Genomic DNA, 17,624 nt, shown 5'->3' with positions numbered 1-17,624 from the left:
TTTTATATTCATATATCTTTTATTTCACAACTAATTAAAATCACAAGTTGGTATAGATATTTAAAAAAATCTATTGCTGAGATTTACGGTCCTCTTGGTGGCGGTTCCTCGAAGCCGGCCGAGTGCGCCTTGCAATCTTGACTCATATTTTTAGGAATATGGTTGTCCAGTAACGTTTTCAGTTGTTCAACGGGACAGTACTTACTGCATCCTGGAATCTCCAACGGAGCCAGTTGTTCACCGACATTTTTCTGGTATACTCGAACTACAAACTGTCCAGTTCGTCGATCTTTGTATAGCTCGAAAACGGCCATAATAGCATAGTTAGGGATCTGCTCACGCCATACATTGAATGCTGATAGAATATTGACGACAGTAGAATCGTGTCCAGCGTAAACGAAAATTTTCTTAGCTTTCGGACTGAATTCGTCCTTCATCACGGATTCCCATTCACCGAGAGTCTTCTTCAAAAATGGACCACCCTTGAGTTTAATCAGCTCATCGTTGAAAACATTCAGAATGTAGCTGAGCTTGGTAAGTGGCAGAAGTTTTTCCGGATAGTAATCTTTGGTCCATTTAGGAAGGGTCAGTCCGAACTCAAACTCAGCTCTTATGGTGCTGTATAGAGATTGAACATCGTCTGGTGTCTTGATATCCATTCCAGTAAGTTTGGTGAGATTAGAAAATAGTTCCTCATTGGCTCTCATCAGGTGCTGAATGTCTTCACTCTCTAAAACAGCATTATGTGCTTCATGATATCGTGGACAAGATGTCCGCACCAGTAATAACTAAGAAAGGATAAATGGACAATGTTAGTTATAACAGATTTTACGGAACACTGACACTTCACTAACCGTATCCTGATCAAGAGGCTCGCTAGTGAACGGTATGGGTTGCCAGTTCAGATCATGGTTCCACTCCTGTGCCGTTCCTTGTGGCGGATATAACGATGCCAGAACCAGTTCGATAGACATCTGCGTTCTGGAGACCCCAGTACTTTGGGCATGAATTTTATCGGGTATAAATAGCTTTCCGAGAAAATTGCCGTATCGGCGTCTAAGCCAGGATCCAATTTCGTAGAGAGTATTCTTACCATACTACAAAACGAGATACACATTTAGTGACTGTCGATCTGCCGGAAACTTTGTTTATCTTACATTCGTTAGCTGACCCCATCCGTACGGTGCAAAAGTCTGGTTAACCAACGGATCCGTCGGGTAGGTGTCAGCTGGTGTACGTTGTCCATGTCGGAATACCTGGAGAGAAACAGCATGATTATTATCTTTTGTTATTATTTGTTTATTTGACCTCGGCTCTAACCGTTCGGTCATTCGCCGAGGTCAGCATGATTATTAAACAAACTGCAGAACAAAGTTATAAAAAGTTGATAAGATAATACATGCACAGTTATACAGTGCCTCAATAACGTGATGTTCTGTAAGAGAAAAATACATCCTGCTGTCATATTTCACTCCACTATTTATTGGGTACTATAAACAATTTGCCGACAATCTTATCGTAAAGTTCAAATAATTATGGAAATGTTACTTATGTTCACTTGTAATGGAGACCATTTTTTTGTAGTTGTCATTTCGCTCAACCCCAATTCGCAAAGTTTATTATTCTGCAGAAAATATAGAACACAGCCGCTCAAAAAATGCTCTGTAAAAAATGTCCTAGTACCAAAAGATTAGTGCCATATATAATCAAATTTTCATTAGATACGGATGAGGATGCCGTAGTCGTAAATTTTGTCACTAATTCACCGTCGGAATAATCGACCAATGCAAAACCACATCTGTCTGGGTTTATTCGTTTTATCTGCTTTAATCGGAGCTAGATATTGAGATATCCGTCCGAACATTTTAGAAGACCAAATGAACGGCTGAATGCAAAAATCGAATGAGTGCAACTTAGCTTGGAAAACCCTTTAAAGTATTTTGGAATGCAAAAACCGAATAAAAGCTTTGAGTGCTAAAAACCGGACACGAATTTTGCAATGCACAAATCGTTCGAAAGCATCATTTCCGCAAGAACCGGATAAAAAAGCTTCCCGATAAAACCTTAGATTCTTCCGAAACAAATGTTTTTATGCGGTTCTTTTGTTTCAAGTTTTTTTCGTCGACTTCCGCTGCGGACGAGTCATGGTTTGCGTCAGTCAGTCAGCGACAGTCGGTAGAATAGTTCTGAATGCAACTATTAAATGAAAACATTTCTCGATTGAAAATTTTTTTTAGATAACACTAAATCTCGACGTTTCATGCAATTTTAAGAGTTTCGGCATCACCCCTTAACATGTCCGATTTAGCTCAAATTTTGCATGAAGGCTTTTTTCGAGGTGCTTAAAGTTTTGAGCACTAAAGCTAACACAAATAGAGGTGATCCCAAAATTTTGGCACCCTGATATATATAAGAGCGGTAAAAATCAACGTGTTCTGTCGGGTACATCACATATACCATCATTGTTAAAATCGGTTCAGCCATCTCAGAGAAAATTGAGCGCGTTCAAATACAACGCTTTTTGTCGGTTACGTCACTTATACAATCATATCTCCGGAACCAAAAGTCTCAGCCATTTGATCTTCGAACTTGATCAATGGCCCGACAGTAGCTTTCAAACGAGCCCAAGTTTGTTAAAATCGGTTCAGCCATCTCTGAGAAAATTGAGCGCGTTCAAATATCTTCGAATAGTGCACACACACATACTCACATACGCACACACACAGAGACATTTTCCGATCTCGTCGAACTGAGTCGAATGGTATATAACACTATGGGTCTCCGAGGCTCCGTTCGAAAATCGGTTTTTCCAGCAATTCTAATACCTTTCTATAGAGAAAGGCAAAAAGCTATCTATGTGAGAAGGGAGGAGAGGAAAGGTCATGACAATTGTTACAGTGGTTTCAAATTATGTGAAGAATTGTGTCATGGGAGAGAAGGGTTTAATTCTTTTTAAAAATTTTTGGTTTTCAGATATTCATATTTTATACGAATTGCAACAACGAAGCAAGTTTTCGAATGTCAAAAATCAATTTGATGTCCCAAGAAACATTTTTAATATCAATGAATATTTGTAGCTGTCTTCAATTCTACGTTATAAATCTTACATTAAAACTTTAACTTTCACAAAAGCCTACTGAATAAGAGTATATTCATGTCAAGGCCCTCTATAAGAGTATATTCATGTCAAGGGCACCATTCTTCATAGGGCTTATAAAGCAAAGTGAAGAATCAGAAAAAAACTACCTTTTTCGAAATAATTTAAAATCGTGAATGAATGGATATTAACAAGAATTATAACTAATCGCCTTGAAATAAATGCAGTTCTCGCAAAAGTCTCCACGATTTATGAAAACTAATGTTTGTGATTCATTGCCATTTTTGTATAAATATGTTTCGCTGCATCAAAACTTATGCATATGCTCTGAAAATGAATCGTAAAAGTCCATCATATATCGTTTTTGTATTTTGAAGTTTATTTGATGTCAATAAATGCTACGATATAGAACATCAAAATAACGGCCATGAAACTTTCCTCGATGCAAATTACAATTAACCTAACGTAAGAAGTAATAAATCAAATAGCCCACAACAAATTTGTCATAAATGTACGTTAGAACCATCAAATTTGCTCTGAGTGAAACTGTCATCCAATGAACACGTACACACACAAAACTAGTTTTATAAAAGAATTAAACTTAAAGATAATGTTTGAAAGCAATATTAAGGACGTATGCATTCTAGTACAAGTTGTTTTTAGTTCAGTTCCTCGTGCGGGTGAAAGGTTTTATAGCAGCTTTAAAAAACTATTACATTACTTGACAAAAGAACATATCCCAAGTAACAGTTTTTATATTAATAGATTCTTGTATCTGTCTTCAATGCTACATAATAAATCTTGCATTAAAACTTTAAACTCCACGAAAGTCTTCTGAAAACCTCTATAAGAGCATGTTCATGCCAAGTGGACCATTCTTCATAAAGTTTATAAAGCAAAGAGAAGAACTAGCATAAACCTGCGTTAAAACTCCCAATTCATGAAAATTTTGAAACCAGCTTTACGATCAACATTAAATTTATTCGAATGGAATGAATTCCGGTACGAATAAACTGTCGTTTTGATAATATTTTTCTTGACTATGTGTGTGTGTCATGTCTGCTTTGAATGCAATCAGTAAGAATATATTACATTTTATTTACGAGTTTGAGGCTTTTCCGAACGTAGAAACTTCATGCGCTTTAATTTATAGTAAATGTTTGGATGAAAATAAGAATTATATCTAATCGCCTTGAAATGAATGCGGTTTTTGCGAAAGTCTCCATGATTTATGAAAATTATTTTCTGTGATTCATTGGCATTTTTGTATAAAACTATTTCGTGGCGTTAAAACTTGTGCATACGCTATGAAAACGAATCAAGAAAGTCTATCACATTCCCTCGTTTTTGCATTTCCAAATTGATTTGATGTCAATAAAGGCTACGGCAAAGAACATCATAATGGCGGCCATGAAACTTTTCTTAATGCAAATTACACTTAACCTAAAAAGTAATAAATCAAATAACCCAAAACAAATTTGTCATAATTGTACGTTAGAACCAACAAATTTGATCTGAGTGAAACTATCGTCCAATGAACACGTACACAGTAAACAAAGAACTATTGATCAATAATTTCAACCGTTCGCGAACGGATTGCCCATCTCTAGTGCACACACAAAACTAGATTTATGAAAGAATTCAACTGACAATAATGTTTAGAGAAAATGTTTGAAAGCAATATTGAGAGCGTTTGCATGGTTTTATTGTAGTACAAATTTTTTGATTTTTAGTCCAGTTGTTAGTCTAGGGTTTTATAGAAGCTTTAAAAACTATGATATTACTTGTCAAAAGAGTCTTATTCTAGTTGTCATAAACCAGGTAGTGATTGAAAAATCAATTACAAAACTGATATAAATTATAATCCGAACCATAAGGCATTCGAACTGTTACTTGGGATCAATAGGTGTTTAACGGCATATGTAGAGATTACTGTTGTTATGATAGTCGCGCGTGATAGTTAGTTATATTCTATAGTTTACAGAGTATTCCAAAACACTCTGGAGAATATGAATCAATCGGGCCTACAATAGTGTCAGTGAACGATAATTTGACGTCTGATGCTAAGCAACCTAAAAAAATTCTTATGAACAATTGTAGTCGTCTTCATCATATTTTAGTATAATGTTTCTAATTAGTCTAAAACCCCAATTCTTGAAAAAAAAACTTATGAAAGACTGGCGTTTTTTAACAAATTGTGCAAAAATATTCGTTTTTTGTTGGAATTTAGACACTCTTGATTCGTTTTTGGACAGAATTATCGGTTCAATTATACTCATTTAATTTTGTCTTTTAATTATTTAACGCAACTGATTCACACGATCGATGGGACCGTTATACATAGCGGTACATTCAGACATCAAAACAACGGAAATTTTTTGTTTTGGAATAAACAACGAGCATTCACCTATCACTATCACCACTTTATTTTTCGGCAGTTCAAATCGCGTTATTCCTTGTCCGAATTGACAATCTTCGCTTGACAAAATTTGATTTCATGTACATCAACATCACTGATCATGATTCTAGTAGGCCCTGATCCAGCACAATTATCACCATGCCAATCTGCCAATAATCAACTCACCACGTGCACCTGCTTCAACTCATAATCCCAGGAAACACCAGCAAGGTCAGCACAGTCTAATCCACACGGTGGATCTGTAAATCGGTCGTTGAATCCGATCTCTTTGGACGGTGGTGCCCCGAACACACCGTACACTGTGACCAAGACGAACAACGATATCACCACACTTCCAGCCAACATGATAAGCACGCGTCGACTCAGCGAATACATATTTTCGTTTATCCCGCGGGCTTTTTATTCGGTCGCTTCGCCACAACGGGTTTGGTCGCAGAAACACTGACGACTTTCAGACTCGCAATTCCTTTCTCCGTTTTCCAGTAACTCTTCGAAAATAAAAATAAACAAGAAGAAAAAAACCAAACAAATCAACGCATAATAAAATTACAAACTTAAAATTGGAAAATTTTTATATTATTTTTGCCATATTTGTGTATGAAATAAATTATTTGGATAACGTCGCAGAAAGAAGTTTCGTTTTTTGTTTTGATAGAAATAAAAGATATTTTTCATTGTGTATTTAGGAATAATTCCCAACGCTAGTTTTCAAGGGAAGCATTCACCAAGTCTTTAATCCGCTAATAAATTTTCAATCGAAGAACATAAAAACATTTTACAAATCTGTTATCTGTTATCGTAATATCAAAAAATTATAAAATAGATAAGAAAATTCGGATAGTTATGACAAATGTTTAATTGTCAATTTTTAATCCATAGCGTACTAAGTATTACAAGCGCCACATAAGGTCTTCAGGTTTTATAGCCCACGAACGGATGAACACATATTTAAAAACTCTTTAAACAATAATATTGAATACATACAATTTTGAAAAAAAAAACAAATTTATGCAAAACAAATATTGTGTCGTGTTTTGTTAGTAAAAATAAATATCTTGATATTGCATTCGTTCTCTGAAGTTCGATCATTCGAACAGATTTCACATCCGATTCTCGACCGAATCATTTCGTAGTTAGTTTAGTACTCTGATCCGATTGGCACTGAGGATGTTTCCAGGTCGGGATCGAACATTCGACAACTGCCAATTGAAACTCAACGTATGTTTTGTGAGTACCCAACGCAAATGCAAAGTGAACGAAAATTACGAAAAAGTATTCTCTAAAGGCGGGACTCAACCCAACCTTCAGCACCACTACTTTTCTGCCGATTCGAGAAAGTCACATCTCAGATGCAAAATGGAGAAAATCGGATTATGTTCCTCCAACGAAGTTCACTGTGTACCAATGCTGTGTAGACTGTCATGCGACATATTAATCACTCATAATTATACGAATTTTCACTACCACGGAACCACCCGCGATCCCATTTCAACCAGAATATTAGTTGATTTTCTGAATTTGATTGGTTAAAATTTGGTACAACTAATCGATTGTTGTTTTAACTAAACTGTCATTTTTGTTTTTCGTTTAGTAGAAACGATGGTTGAAACAACTAATTTAATTGGTTGAAAAAAATGCTGCCAATTATTGAGGACACATACCTTTCAATTTCAACAAATATTTTAGTTGAAATAACTGGCGTTGTTATTGAAACAATATTCTGTCAGTTAAAAAACAAATCGGTTTTAGTTGTTTTCGACATTCCAATTAATTGAATCAAACAATGTTATTGATTTGCGATACTAATCAAAATATACTTACTGATATACGTCATGATCTATTTGAAATAAGTATCGTTGTTCCAATATAAACAGTATTTTATATTGACAAGTAATATCATTAGTTATTAACAGGGCTGGGAAAACTACCGATCACTGCTGATCTTAAGATGACTGATCTCGCACATTAAAAATCACTACTGATTTCATCACAAGTGATCTTAACCAAGGAATAAATCATCGTTACGAAATCACAACTGATCTGATCTATGAGTGATTTTGATTTTTGTAAGATTTTTGTAACACCAAATCAGTAAACGTTTTCTAATTTGTCTCCAAACCTTTTTCAGCTCAAACAAAGTTAACTTTATCGCAACACCGCTGTTCGATAAACACTTGTCATGGAATCATAATTTTCTTCAAATCGAACGAACACAATTTTCCCAAACGCTTTAACCATCGATGTTGTTTTCATTGACATTTTGAAGCGACGCGAACAGATTTCAACTAAAAAATGTTGATTTTCCATTGCGATTATTGATTTGCTTTCAGCTGTCTTCGGCATTTGACAGCATTCAAAGCAACACATTTTTTAACTACTTGAATATACGCAAGTCAAAAACCATATTGGTTGAATCAAAAAGAAATTAGTTGAATCAACTATCGCAAAAATCAAAAACTGCGATATCGCAATTTTATGATCGGAGGGTTCTCCGTGTTGTAACATTCAGTCTCAAACCCATTGATACCTACACATACATTATCAACTTAAGCAACTAGAGCACGTGATTCATAATCAAGACAACCAAATATGTATGATGTAACATGGATCTATCAAATGATGAATAGGAAATGACAGTTCAACTGACGTCGCTAGGAATCTTCACTGAGCTAGACCGCCCAGTGAAATTTGTAGACCCGTATAAGTCCGATCATCGGCCCGATTATCGGACCGATTGAGCACGATATGGGGCCGATCGTAGCGCTTCGATCGGCCCGTCATCGGACAATTCTGCACCATTTGCATCAACCGTGTCGACCTAAAAAAGCTTTATGTTTACATTATGTATCGCTAGAGAAACAAAGCAAAGGAATATCAAACAAGCCATTTTCGAGCCGACGTCTCCCTGATAGGGTGTGCAAGAGTATTAAACATTCTTTTGTCTCGATCATGGAGGCTTTAACTTTTAGGTCATTCGCCTCTTAGGGCCAGAAAAACTCTGGCCCTATGTTTGAGGTTGGAAATCCAACCCCGATATATCTCATCACCTGAGTATTGGATATCCGCTCTCTGCTTTGGTATATCTTCACTCTTTTGTTCTACCGATACACTATGTAAGCTCGAAACGCAATCAAAAGCTTTCGTGCACGATGCGTCCGATGTTCGAATTTACTGGGCGACGACACGACCAGACACTCCGAAGAAAAATCGGAATAAAAAGTGTTCGTGTGCGATTTACCACCAGTTACCATAAATATAGCGACCCCTTGAAAATGACAAAAACTAACTATTCGAGCAACACTGTTTAAGTTGCTATGAACTAGTTACCAAGGAGCACCAGAATAAATAAACAATCAGTTTGAAATAGTTGTGGAATAATTCCACATTTCATTATTAAGAATCTTTTACAAAAAATTACTGATGACGTGTCTGGATCGATAGCTTCCGTTCGAAAAGCTGTTTCTACGCTAGAACAAGCAACAACACAGATCCGCAACGTCGTTTGTCAAAATTTTGAAGATGCAATCAAAAAAGATAATTTGGCATCGGTAGAACGATTCTTCAAAATTTTTCCTTTAATTGGAATGCACGATCAGGGAACACATCAGGTGGTGGATCGGTTGATAAACTGAATGCGAGAGACATTGATGTCCTCATTGGTGGAATAACAATAATTCATTCGAGGACTGAATCGTATATAAAATTTGTCAAACGCTGGCACTTCAAAGTTCAATCCAGCAAGGGTAATTACAAACTAGTGACGTTGAACAGGCACGTTCAAAATTTTTGACAACCTTAAACAATGCTGATATGTCCACCAAGTTTATAGAAACACTGTGGTCGCCTGGAGCGAGTTATCAAAATGTCTACATTCAATCGGCTTGGTGGACTAGTTTTAAACCAGGAAGTTCGAGCAAAACTGTAAACGAGGAATGTAATTCTGGGAACGTTATGAAAGTGATCAATGCTTAGTTATATGAATATATTCCCTCTGAAGATAACACAAGAGAAGTTTTTTATTGCCTTAAACAACCGAAATCAAATTTTTGGTAGTGAATAATTTGCGTTGCCGGTACGGTACGCCACTACGAATTACATATTCGTTATGAGACAAGTACTCCAGAAGTGTCGAGAATACAACGCGCCATTGATTTCAAAGCGGCATACGACACAATCGCTATGGCAGATTATGCACGAATGCGGATTTCCGTATAATTTGACGTGATTCTTCGAGGCAACGATGGATAGAGTAATGTGCTACGTCCAAGTATCTGGGACGCTCTCGAGTTGTCTCAAGTCTCAGAGAGGGCTACGGCAAGGTTTTGGATTCTTTCGTCTCTTGTTCAATATTGCTTCGAAGAGCGAGGATCAACACGATCTTCCGAAAGTACGTACAGGTCTTTGACTTCCCTGACGATGTTGATATTGTGAAGATTATGGAAAGAAACATCGAACTGATAGCCGAAGCTAGAGGTATCTGACTGGCTATAAAAAATAAACAAATTGAAAAAAAATGAGCAAAAATGTCTCAAAACTCTTTGAAAGAATGCATTTAATACCTGCCAGCGCGCCAACTGGTTTCGTTTCAAGTGAGAATCTCTTGTTTTTGTTTACATTCCATATGTAGTTACCAAGGCTACTGGTAACTGTTTTTCAAAATCAATAACTTATCAACTTGTGTTGCCAGTTCCAACATTTTTTCAAGCAAATCCGTTTTGACATTACCAGTTACTGAGGGGTAGTTAAATTTGCGATACAGTTTTGATAGTCGAGTGGCAGGTCGTGTCGTCGGCTAGACCGACGACACGACCTGCCACTCGTCTATCAAAACTGTATCGTAAATTTAACTACCCCTCAGTAACTGGAAATGTCAAATCGGAAACGCTAGTGAATTTTTTTAAACTGGCAGCACAAGTTGATATATTTATTGATTTTGAATAACAGTCACCATAACCTTGGTTACTGCATACCGAAGGCAAGATGAATGTAAACAAAATAAATTTCAGATCGGTTATTATATTACGGAACATTTTAATGGATTTACATGACTCGAGCGGAATGTAAAAATTGAGGAATATGAGTTATGTCTTTTATAAAGCCAAGTTCAAAATTCAGGTCTTGACTTGAAACCGTTGTGTGAGAAGCAAGACATGGAAATGATCGACAACGAGCTGAGCGAGGCTAGTGCTCTGCGGTACCTGCATAACGTACGGTAAAATGATTTCGTTGTGGAATTCCACTAGTAATTCTCGAATAGTGGCCAACAAGGTGAAATACTGTTTCCACTGTCGCGCAATCAACCGACACAAAATAATTTTGACACCGGCATATTAGACCGAATCCTACTGCCCAGAAAAGCTAGCAGTTGAAGTGTACGGATGAATCGCTGGAAACAGATCATTGTCCTCGTTCGTTGGTTTCATCCATAGTTTCGATTAAATTCCGAAAATCGAGTTCATTTAAATGCATTTCTGCTCAATTTGGACAAAGTTTAACACTAATAGAACTATTCCACCGCTTTCAAAACATGTTTATTTGTTTTGGGGTTCCTTGGTGACTAGTCCATAGCAACTTAAACAGTGTTGCTCGAGAAGATTATTTTTATCATTTACAAGGGGTCGCTAGATTTGTGGTAACTGGCGGTGAATCGTTAGCGAACAGTTTTAATGCTGATTTTTCTTCGGAGTGCCTGGTCGTGTCGTCGGCTAGACTGTCCAGCGAATTTCAGGTTAGTGCTGCAGTGATAATATAATCTTTACAATTGTAAATTTGATCAGTATCTAACGAGTTTTGCACGAAAATTACATAACCTCACATCATTTGACAGTTGACAGTAATTTGCTTATATGTTCATTCTAATTTAAATACGTGGTAATACAGATGTAAACAATCCACCGTCAGCTGTCAAGCATGAACTTTATTCATCAGGAGTTAATTTGTGATGTCATCTTGTAGAACCTAATGAAATAAAATCCATTACTAGACAGTGCGTATAAACTAGAGTGACGAACAGCCGTTCGTTTGGAGTGACAACTTTGTTCCAAACGAGCAAATAACCTGTCGATTGCAATGTGAACCGAAACTCCCAACATTTCGGATTAAATGTTTTGAATTGTTGGCAACATTACGGATGAGATGTCATCAGTCTAATTTAAGGCATATTAGCCTTTGAATGCGATTTTCAATGGAATTTGCCGAAAAAGCATATTTTACAGCTTACGACAGTATTATATTTACGAATTTTTTATTTTCAAGTTTTACGGAATGTCTAGATTGAATGATGAACAAGTCAGTATAATAATGACAAATTGATATTCAGTGCAGCTCTACCGATTATTGAGTAAATGACACTTTCACTAGACTGATAACCGAAGATCAGCTGTTTCAAAGTTAGTAGAAATTTAATTATTGGTGTATAATCTACGTAAAACTAAAGACAAAAAAAATTGTCAGTTTTTTTTATTAGTTAGAAATTAAATCTTAGGAAATCGGAAAGATTTATATAGTTTTCAACTACTGTAAAACTAGGCGTACTGATGAACACTTTGTCATTTTAAACATGTCGGAAGTAATGTAGTGCACAATTTTGTTACAGACATTTTTCGGTCTTTGTGAATATACTCGAATTCGAATAATTTATGATACTCGACCTTCTGGGACTTCATTAGAAAGTTTGTTTCCGCGGTTATTACCAGACCTAATCTTTCTATATGAGAAAGTACTTGAAAAATTCTGTTGAATATATGCTTATCAGCAAAGGCAAACATTATTATTATTTATTTGTTTTTTTTTGTCGTGAATGCGACTTACTTTACTATGGGGCGCCTTTTCAAAATTTACCCTCTGAGAGAGTGATAAGTTTTTGATCGTGAATATCTCTTGTTGTATCTAACGTATCAACATAATTTTTGCTACATGCCATCGGAAATATGATCACAATTTTATGATAAAAATTTCAGTTGTATGAAATAATCTCAAATTATTCAAAATTAAACTTTTCTGAAATGTTTGGTATAAACGAGTATCAAAGAGGATAATTCATAAGGCGCGTTTGCCTTTCTCGTATTTTTAAAGCTCATAGCTCAGTGATCTTTGGAATCCCGTACAGCATCCTGATAATTTCTTTCAATGAAATGCAAATCCGAAATGAAATAATCGAAATTAAAATACGGCTATTTTTATAGCCGTTAGGACCGCCCATTAGTGAAAAAGCTACAAACAAAATCACGTAAAAAGAAACCTCTTAACAAAAATTTAATCAGTTTGGATTCTATCGCCACGGCGAGCAGATGTATTGTGTATCGTTTGCAAGCTAACTTCGCTTCCGATAAGAGCGATTACGTCACAGCTGCCAGTCATTTGCATGGAAAAAACAACGGTGGAGAGCATTACAGAAAATCATCCGTTCTAATGGCTCTAAAAGTTTTCTAAAGAACTATAAGGATTTCTTATTCGCAAATCGAAGGTAAATATCCTCAGTTTAGTGTAAATCTAGAACAGTATGATTAGATTTGTGCACTTTTCGCTGTGTGAAATTCACAGTAATCGAGATCAAGTGAAGCCTTCTTTGATTTTGCGAAAAATGTGAAAAAGAGGAATGCTTGCATAATTCATACAATTGACAAACTAATTGATATTCGGAAGTGTTAAGGAACATGTCAGTTGTTTTCGTATTCACGACATCCAGTTATGACTCTGACATTACCCACCCGCCTTTTTTAATGAACAGATATATAATGATGAAGGTAAATAAAAGTTATGGTGAAGTATCTAGAAGCGTTTCTCATAAAGAAACCTTAAGTTTATCAGAGACCTCAATTCAACTGGATAGCTATAAAAGGAGCGACTTTTGCCGCAACCCGCTCAATTTGAACGGGATTTGCGATGGTTACACAATATAGGGACCGTGCACGAGGGCGTGGTTTAGTGGCCGGCGACGACAGCGCACGAGGCGGCGAGTGGAAAAAATAATGCTACCATAGCAAAACTTGTAAACTGAGTTTGAAAATACTTTCTAGCGTATTTTCTTTGCGGATTTTTTTTCCGAACCCAGGAACTATTCGCGTATAGTGCGAACGATTGTTCAACATCGACTGACTATTAAATTTTGCTTCGAGTTATTCATTCTGTATTTAAATACGGCCACGTCATTTTCTGTCATTGCAGTTGGATTTGTGTATAATATTTGTTATAATCACTCAAACTCAAACAATCAAACGATATTCTCAGCATATTAAATGATTTTCTAATCGACTTGACTGGAAACACTGAAAAATATTTTGCTAAAACATTCTAATTACTACCTTTAGTAAAAATTGCTTCTGTGTAATTTCTTTTTATACTTTCACTCAAAAACCCCAATAAAAAGTTGTTTAAATATTTTTTAAATGAAGTAAGTTTATCTCGAAGTTATTCTTACTTTCACTGAATTGCAATTATTACACCACTTTCTATTACTTTATTTTCAGAGCAAAATAGACCCAAATAACTTTCCATCCGTCAAACTTTGAAATGGGCCGCAGTTTTAGATAAATTTAACTACTCGATAAAAAATAACTGCTCGACTGTCAAATTTTAACTAAAAGTTCGAATAATTCGCAGGATGGTCCATACTCTTAGAATGGAGGAAGAAAATAAATTGCAATCGTAAAAATGCTAGCAAACTCACGAATAGCCAGTTTGACGTATATTGAAAATATGAGTCACGAAACTAACAACAAATAATCATTTTATTGAAACGCTGAACTGTTTTGCCTTTCTCATATAGAAAGGTTATACAATCACTTGAAAATCGACTAGTAAAAATTGGCCAAGTGTTATATGCCATTCCATTCAGTTCGTCGAGCTGAGCAATGTATCTGTGTGTGTAAGTGTGTTGCTCGAAGATGACATAATCGATATTGACCAACTTAGATTCAAATGAAAGGTCTCATGGTTCTACACGGAATTCTAGAATTTCATCCGGATCCGACTTTCGGTTCCGGAATGATAGGGCAAAGTGTGTTGAAAATTGTGTACCGTCACTTGAAGAGTCGAAACGAAAAAAGTAAAAAGTTTTCTAAATTGGTCTCGAAAGTATTCCCGGTTTTTGAATAACGATGACAGATAATAGTCATACACTCAAAAAAGGATCTCACTTACTTTTACACTTAGTCCGGTATTCCTAATCTTAGGTTCAAATGAAAGTTCTTATGCTTCTACCAAAAATTAAGCATAATTTTCGGATGCAATTAAAATCATGTTAGTTGATGGCCATACGAACCAATTTCGATTATACATTCTCGGGTTCCAGTGCCCGAAATACCTACAAAACTGTAACTCACTTTGTTTTCTCATCGATGTCAGAGAACTGTTTCATGCTCTAGGTTATACTAGTTAATGCACAAACAATCTCTTTGGTTTATTTTAAGAATCGATGAGAAATATTTTCAATAGTATACTACAGTATTATATATGTGAAAATGATTGATGTGAGAAAAGGATCATTACACCACTATGTTGTATTAAAACAGGTTTTTGACTATTTTATTCAACGTGAACATATGGTAACAGTGTAAAGCTATGGTAGAGTTTTTTCGCCTATTCGCCACTAATAGCGCTACTTGTTATCGTGCACGGTCCCTATACCGCCTCAACAGGGCTGCGATACCTAACCTAATGATAAAACTATAACTTTTATCAGTTCCCAACGGGAACACGGATTGGAAAGGAACTGTAAAAACGTATTGCAGTAATGAGATTCGTGAAAAAAAATACCGCAGAGACCGGACTCGCCCGTAACTTATTAAAAACTTTATTGGCAAAACGACTTTCCCGGCCCTGTCTCTGCGATAATTTTGTTTTTTTTTTGCGAATTTCATTTCATTCGCCCGCTTCGGAAGTGATGTTATTTGTCGCCGCTCCAAATTGGTGAACCCGTTTTCCCATTCTCTCTTAGTTCTAATTGTACAAAAGTACATAGTTTTCGCTTTTGAGCACTTTAATAGAATGAAGTCATTCTACATCGAGGATTTGGTTTTGTTTTAATTTCACTACTGAATTGTGAATATCATTACCCAAACAAACACCAAGTGAATTAACACTGATTATTATTTTATAGTATTCGTCCTGTGGTGAATATCTCCCCAGCATGAAACCTAAAAACGCATGTGTTCTACAGTGACCTTAAAAAGTTGGCTATAAGCGGTTCTGGCCAACGGGTGAAGGTCATCTTTTAAACGATCAGCTGTAAGAACCAAGTGCGAAGCAGATCGTATTTTATAAGTGGAACTGACTTTGAGAAGGAGGCGACCGGATACAGCATTTGGTATGAGTACAACACAGTTAATCACATAAAAACTTGTTGTGATAATGACTTGATTTATTGTTTTTTTTCTGTTAATTTGGTTACCTGAATAAACTACGTAATTAACAATCGGTTGCGGTAAAGGCCATGTTCCAGTGCAGACTTACGAACACGATATCGAATGAATTTAACCGAAAATTGAACCGGTGATTTTGGTTTCCGACCACCTGTGTTCACATTATTCTTCTCCAACGTCACCGGGTAACGTGACTGGAACAGCCGCTTGGTCATTTCCATACTACAAGTTTACTGCGCGACGGTGTTTTCGGCACGGGTTAAAATACTGACTATAATTCGTTTCAATGGCTTACGATTTGCAGGTATTTGGAAATTTGTTAACGGTTTCCAAAATCAGCAGAAGAATAATACCAACAACGTTTCGTCACAGAGAAAACAAATCCATATGTGTAGGAAATTTACCGGTTGTTTGGAGAAGTGACCATCAAGTAGCAATTCGCCTATAAATGTGCTTTAGGCATCCAAGCAATCGCTGATCCTACAAATATAATGTGAAAATTGAGTGTTTTCTCCATATAACAAGAAAATAAGTTGTTATTCTACACGAAGTAGAAGTATTCTGCAAGTAATTAGTAAAATAAAAACTATAGGTTGTCAGAAACTTTCAAAATTTTCCTTCAAAACTGGCCCAACAGAGCTCTAACTCCTCATATTGAAAATGGTCTGCCGGGTTTGTTGACCGAAAAAAATGGTGCCCGGTTCAATAATCTGTTTCCAAATCGGTAAACGGATGTTCCGTATCGGACTCCCGTGGGACGATTTATTGGACATTCATCGAACTAACAGAGGACTTACTTTGGATGTTTTTAATGTGGAACACATTTTTGTTTTCTATATAGGCGTGCAAACTAGAACCTCAAGAAAAATACACGTAGAAATGTGGTCAGGTTTTGAACAATTACAGCTCAGTCAATTTTATATAAATTATTAATATTATGTCACCATTTGATTGGAAATATTTCTACGTATTGATTTGAATGTACATAGCCATGTATTTTTAATTGTATATCATTAAATGTTGATAAAGTGTCCTATTTTGGCTGCAAAAAATTTCCGGCATACTGGATTTCCCTGCCATAGTCGACGGTTTTGAAGGAGTAAGCGATAAATCAAAGGGAAAGCATCACTCTGATTGGTCAATCGATGCTAAAGCCAGGGTTGCCACATGTACAGATTAATCTGCATTTTACAGATTTTTCAGATACATTTGTGACCAAGATTCTGTATATGCAGATTACAGATTTTTGGCAAACAATACAGATTTGTACAGATTTTTGATTGCGTGGATTTAAAATTGAATAAAGATCAAGTTAAAATATTTTAAATAATGGTATTGATTATTTTTTCAAAGTGAAAACATTGTCCTGATTGTGTGTTGATTCTAAAAAGAGGATAAAACTAAATATAAAAGAGTATGTTGAGGACAGTGAACAGAGATGTTCTATCTGCTAATAAAGATTTGTTTATGATTACTTTTATTCACAACTAGTGTAGCGTAATTGCTTATGCTTTCAAAAATTGCTTTTGATAAGATGAATAGATGATGGCCTCGGCCATAACGTAAAGTAGTAAAGAAGAAAGATTGCCAATTGATCAATCAGATTAAGTTTCACTTTCAGAATGGATTTTGAAAGTTTTTCGTCAAATCATTATTTCGAGAGGCTTCAACGCATAAACAACTTCCAGCGTTTTTTCAACTACAAAATCATAAAATTCAGACTAAGAAAAGTTTTGGTATCTTTAAA

At 35.9% G+C, this 17,624-nt stretch overlaps 1 protein-coding gene across 3 annotated transcripts in view; it reads right to left on the bottom strand.

Annotated features, from left to right (window-relative positions):
- The window catches only part of LOC131436534 (venom acid phosphatase Acph-1), a 29,971-nt gene continuing 12,347 nt past the window's right edge, over positions 1-17,624 (bottom strand). For all 3 annotated transcript variants that reach the window (XM_058605287.1, XM_058605289.1, XM_058605288.1), the window contains exons 2-5: positions 5,682-6,004; positions 1,158-1,256; positions 855-1,097; positions 1-788 (exon numbers count right to left, since the gene is read on the bottom strand). In XM_058605287.1, coding sequence (XP_058461270.1) covers positions 84-788; positions 855-1,097; positions 1,158-1,256; positions 5,682-5,891 — 1,257 coding nt within the window. In that variant the 5' untranslated portion in view covers positions 5,892-6,004 and the 3' untranslated portion in view covers positions 1-83. The remainder of the gene's footprint in view (positions 789-854; positions 1,098-1,157; positions 1,257-5,681; positions 6,005-17,624) is intronic.

Source organism: Malaya genurostris, chromosome 3, assembly GCF_030247185.1.
Source record: "Malaya genurostris strain Urasoe2022 chromosome 3, Malgen_1.1, whole genome shotgun sequence".
NCBI classification, from domain to species: domain Eukaryota; kingdom Metazoa; phylum Arthropoda; class Insecta; order Diptera; family Culicidae; genus Malaya; species Malaya genurostris.
The sequence above is the reverse complement of the archived record's forward strand: the minus strand, read 5'-3'. Positions and strand labels throughout refer to the sequence as shown.